The sequence below is a fragment of the Cynoglossus semilaevis genome, chromosome W (genome assembly GCF_000523025.1).
Source record: "Cynoglossus semilaevis isolate Cse_v1.0 chromosome W, Cse_v1.0, whole genome shotgun sequence".
Taxonomy (NCBI): Eukaryota; Metazoa; Chordata; class Actinopteri; order Pleuronectiformes; family Cynoglossidae; genus Cynoglossus; species Cynoglossus semilaevis.
In genome coordinates, this window is record NC_024327.1 from 11608725 (window position 1) to 11614472 (window position 5748).

General features: G+C 39.6%; 1 protein-coding gene and 1 pseudogene across 1 annotated transcript in view; one reads left to right on the forward strand and one right to left on the reverse strand.

Moving 5' to 3' along the window:
- Nucleotides 1-2621, forward strand: part of LOC103397201 (serine incorporator 5-like) — a gene marked incomplete at its 5' end in the record, with an annotated part of 26668 nt that extends 24047 nt beyond the window's left edge. Inside the window, 5 exon segments of the mRNA XM_025052946.1 lie at nucleotides 417-543; nucleotides 963-1032; nucleotides 1865-1901; nucleotides 2356-2407; nucleotides 2409-2621. Coding sequence (XP_024908714.1) covers nucleotides 417-543; nucleotides 963-1032; nucleotides 1865-1901; nucleotides 2356-2407; nucleotides 2409-2502 — 380 coding nt within the window.
- Nucleotides 2622-5305: 2684 nt separating this feature from the next.
- Nucleotides 5306-5748, reverse strand: part of LOC103397202 (thrombospondin-4-B-like) — a 14918-nt pseudogene continuing 14475 nt past the window's right edge.

Below are 5748 nucleotides of genomic sequence, written 5' to 3' on the forward strand. Positions count from 1 at the left end.
TGTTCCAATAATTAGTGCTAAAGGTATTCAAATCAATAAAACAACAAGAGTGCCCAAATGTATGCACCTGCCTACTTTTGTTTAAGTAATTATTGCACACTTTCTGTAAATCCTTTAAACTTCATTTCACTTCTTAAATATCACTGTGTTTGTTTGCTATATGATATATTTAATTGAAATTGCTGTTTCGAACAACCAATGATACATAAAGGAAAATCTTGAAAATGATCAGGGGTGCCCAAACTTTTTCATACCACTGTATAGCTTTGGTTCATACTTGTGTTTAACAATAAGTTGATGGTTTTATGTTTTAGGTGCAGGTACAACCAAGGTCGTGTTTGACTTTTGAAATCACTCTGGCTTAAGTGCAAACTAACTCGTGGTTTGTTTTCTTTTGTTCTTTACTTTAAATCCAGTTTTAGAAGTCAATGGTGTGAACACCACTGTGTGTGTGTTTCTCTTTGAGCTTGGTTCTGAGAGCGACAGAAAGATTGTCACTGCTATTGGAGCAGTGATCCTCTTTGGATGTGTCCTGTACTCATGGTAAGACAAACACATACATATACATAGCTTCTCTGCAGAACATAAATCTATAGCATCTCAGATCATAAACCCACCAAAATCTCAAATAGTTAACAGCCATGATTTTGTAGCCGTCGTGGAATGCATTTAATGACAGTAGTGTAGTGTCAGACACAGGGCAGTTTTGATTGGCTGTGACCACGACGGAGGCAGAGTATGATTGGCTGTGGCCGAACTGAACCTGTGAGAGACAGTAACTATGGCTTGTTTTGCTTGTTCTCGTGTTTCCCTTGCCTTGTGTGTCTCTTGCGGTTATTCCTGGAGGAAAGAGGAAGTTTTACATTAGTGGAATGAAAATGCATACTTATGGAATAACAACCATCATCTTTATTTCTCTGACTTTGTTTGTCTATTTTGCATGCTCCCTTCTTTCTCTTTAGCCTGACATCCACCACCAGGCGAACCTCTGCAGCTCTCAGAGTGGTCCGCAACATTGAGTCAGAGACTGAGGTAAATGAAAAAAAACCCCACAGTTTGTTATTTAGTGTGTGGGTTAATGAAATTTACAGACTCTTGCAGTCTGAATTTGAAATCTATGCTTTTAAAGAGATGAATATAAAAACACAAGGCCACAGTTGAAAGATACATCTTGCAGATGCACCAGGACACATCATCAGTGATGTAACCTGGGGTCACTGGATGTTTCGGGTCTTTCAATCATCAGACACCCTCACCCAGGCAACCCGACCGGAGGTGATCAGACTCCGGCCTGTGTCCCAGCAGCATTTGCCCACGGATCTGCCCTCTAGATCCAAAACCATCTTGGGGCTTTCTCTGCGGCTTCAGTTGCAGACCTGATGGCCTTCCTCTTTGCCTCCCCTGTGAGGCCCAACATAGTGAGGACTTTGCAGAGGGACCGCCCTGCAAATCCTCGGCAACCCACCTCCAGGGGTTCACAGTATGTCTTCCAGCCTTGGCTCCTGCACTTGTCCACCAGCTCCTGATACTTGGCACGCTTCCTCTCACTGGCCTCTTCCATGCGCTCTTCCCAGGCTGCTGCTTGGTGAAATCTGAGACAATGATCATATCTGGTTGGAGCCGTGTAGATGTAATTCTAGCTGGAATCTTCAGCTGTTTGCCCAGATCCACTTTAGCACTTGGTTGTGGCACCAGCGATAGCGCCCTTCTCCAAGGGCTTTTGGGCAGCTGCTGAGGAGGTGTTCCAGGGATCCCCGTCCTGGACACTGGGGACAGGATGGTGTCTCTGTTTTGCCCCAGACATTTTACAGATAAAAATGGTAATGGTAACCTTTATTTATTTATTTCTGTCTCAACCTTGCAGAGAGCTCGTTGCTGTTTCTGTTCTGGAGACGACACAGGTCAGTGAAGTTAAATAATTCACAAATATGTCTTTAGCAGCCCCCACCATGTCTGTTGACACACACACACATAGACACACACAGACACGGGGCTGTGCTGTTTTGCTATTCCTCAGCCTGACAGAAGACGGTGAGAAAGTATTGGCGAGCAAACACAGATGATGTCACTGTTACTAGGAGGTTAGCGTGACACGGTAAAACTGGCCCAGTGTGGAGGTGCCATTGTGGGTAGGTTTACACCACCACCTGCTGGAAATAAAACACCATAGTATAAACAGTATGTTCATCTTTTCCCCCACTCTCTCCCCACTATTTTGTTCTGCGAGAAGAAATTGTCAAATATTGATCTGATGGAAACTACAAATCTTAAATTTTATAAAAGCTGTCTTTTTCTGAACAATGTTTTTGTTTTATATTGTTTTCATTCAACGCTGAATGTTATTCCTGTTTGCAGATGATGGCGATGAAGAAACCACTGGAACAGGCCAGAACGTGGTGTACGACGAGAGAGAAGCCAGTTTACGGCTACTCCTACTTCCACTTCGTCTTCTTCCTGGGATCACTTTATGTCATGATGACTGTCACCAACTGGTTTCAGTAAGTGGAGTTTCAGTGGAGTTCACTTTTACTTATAATAGTTATATGTATATATGTATATATATATAATTGTAAACAATCACGATCAGACATGCAACTTGAAATACTTGAAGAATGTCTAGATTAGGCCTGTGAAATGATTTCGATTTTGAATCAAATTAATCATATGCTTACTGTGATCTATGATCATGATCATGATTAATCTTCATAAAAACCTTAGAGATAACAGCAGGTAAATATATGTTTCACTTCTGTTTTTTAATCCAAATGATGGAATTTTTAAAATATGGAAAAATGTCCAAAACCATAGTTAACAATAGTTTGCAAAAGTGGTTGCTTTTAGTTGTCACTCTGCATTTAAGCTGTTAATACCTGTATTTTTTTTTATTCTTGACTAAAAGTGAATTTTAGAGTTTTGTATGACCCACAGTTTTGAAATTACAGGTCATTTTTTGACCCCCTGATCGTTTCAACCATAGTTTACGCAGTCAGTTTTTTAAAATTCTTATATTGGTGTTAATTGGTGGAATGGTTTTTTCACTTCTGAAAGAGTTTAAACAAAGTTGAGAAGGTTAAAAGATGAGACAGCAAATTTATTTGTGTCTTTAAAACTCCCAAAAAATAAACCTGATGTGGATTGGACGAGATTAGGACCCAGCTCTGTTTGAAAGCTGATTTCTCAGGCTCACATTTAAGCTGCTCAGTACATGTTGGTGTTGTGTTACATCACACGCTTTTGTAGAATTTTTCTATGCAACAAAACAGGCTTTTTTCAATGTTAGTACCATGTGATGTGAAGTTCTTAATGTTCTTAGATTAACAAGTTTTACAAATGTGTGGTCCGTACTCCCTTTGAGACAAGTCCTTTCTTATGAAAAACACATTGTCATATGTACATCTCCAAGAGCTGCAGTGACATGATTCTGTCTCTTACACGGACCCATTTGTCTGTTACATACGTTCATGCACGTTCATGTTTTTTGCTTTGCTTTTACAGTACATACGTAGTGGAGGTTGAAATCATCGGTGTGATGTTCAACACTGGATGTTGACTTTACTGCCAAACTAAACACCAAGACATTTCACAGCTTACCAACTAACATTTTTTGTACTGTAAAAAAATAAATACATATATATATATATAACTTTACCTCGTACAGTAAATACTGTTTCCTCCACTCAGGAGTGATGTGGGAGCTGAGAGGCTCCGCTATCTCACCGTTACAAACGTAGCACTACAGAAACAAAGTCGCCTCCGCTTTTTAGTAATGTTAAAGGATTTTTTATGACTCTTTTTCCAATGTATGGTGTTGCATATCTAGGACATAGAATGAATGACGTTTTTTGGTCACTAGAGAATCTTACTGCTTCTGTGCTACATCTTGCTGAATTTGTTAAAGATGATCCTGAAAAGCGTGCTATGAAAACCATGATTATGCAAAATCGTATGGCATCAGACTTCCTTCTAGCAGAGAAGGGAGAGGTATGTGCCCTGGTTGGTGATTATTGTTGTACAATTATTCCTGATTCGACTGATAATATTACACAGATCATTGGTGAAGTGCAAGCTTTACAGGAACATCTCCAATCACAAAAAGATGATTCACATTGGACTTGGGACAAAAATCTGCTTTCCTGGCTCACTTCCGGTTCCTGGTGGAGTATCCTTTTTTACTTACTTATGCCTGTTTTGACTGTTTTTATTTTGCTTTGTTTGATTTCAACTTGTGTAATAATTAAGTCAATGATTGCTAAAATGGTATCAAGTAGACTAATGTATGTGCATGCCTTGTACCAACAAACTTATTCTCTCATTCCCACTGCCCCACAGATTGACGAGAACACCTCAGCTGTTTGAAGTGTTCAACTGTGCTATAGTTCCGAAATGATGTCTGTGCAGAAAAACTAATTAAAGTTGTACATGACTGATAATGAGAAGTTGTTCTATTTCACAGTTTAAATTGATATGTAAAACAGCAGGGAATGTTAAGATGTTCTAAATACATTTATTCAATTTTTACAATATATTCATTGTATTAAGTTTCCATATCAATTTATACAGTTATTGAATGCTGTTATTGTGCTGTACTAAAAGGAAAAGTGCTGAAGACAGGTGTGCATGCTGATAGTTTACATAACAGGATGATATGGACAGCACTGAATGGTACCGACTGTTACACTTGGAGATAGAGACGGGACACAGAACCGGTCAGAACTGGTTTCTTTGCCCAAATAAGGCGACCGACGGAAGACCAACAAAAGACAAAGAGAGAAAAACATCCGAACTGCATGGTCTTATCTGACTTGATTAACTACAGCATTTCCACATAGCTCCTATTGGTGGAGAATCCTTGTTTGAAGCAGTCTTTACCAATTAGTGCGAGAGAACACCACATGACTGTAAAGGGTTAAGGTACTGACCATTGAAGTTTGTGCGTGTAAAAAAAATGTATTTAAGCTTTGAGCACTGAGGAGTTCCTCAGTGCAGTTCTGAATGTAACCATTGCCCTGCACTCCTTGCTGCAAGTAAAACTTTTAAGATTTGAGATCTCGTATTTGATTCTTTATTTGATCAGATCTTTATTTGATCTTTATTTGAAATTCTTTGTGTGTTAGGAAACTGGGGTATGAACTAACAGCATTTTTTACAGCCCTAACTAATAGAAGTGTTAAACTGTATGTGGCCCCTGGAACATGTGCAGCAGAAGAGGGAGACGCTCTATGGTTGCCATGGTAATGCACCTGCAGAGGAACTTTGTTGAGAGATAACCCACTCCCACTTCAAACTTGTTTGTATGTCTATAAATTCAGAGGTCTCGGGACACTTCAGTCAGTCTGCGCTCCTGGCATAGGTCCTGGGTAACTGGCAAGCTACTAGATCAGCAATGACTCCATAGAAAAGTCTCTGTAAGTTCGTTTTTATGCATAATTGTTTTGTTTGAATGTATACTTTCTTGCTTGTTCTTGCTCTCTTTGTAATAAAAACACAGTTTGAACGCGGAACTCCACCTCGATGTTCCTGTCTTTGACTTGGGATCAAAAGACCATCCACTACAGTCATGAATTTACTAACTTCTGTTACACCACAGTCAATTATAGATAATAATATAATGCCCCATGTTTTGCAATGTGAAGACAGTTAAACAAGACCATGTCTGTGTCACGATCCCAGGATCTTAGTTTACCTGTCTCTCTCTCGTTGCTGTCTGTGAAGCAGAACACTCTCGTTGTTTCCTCCTGTTCTGGGTTC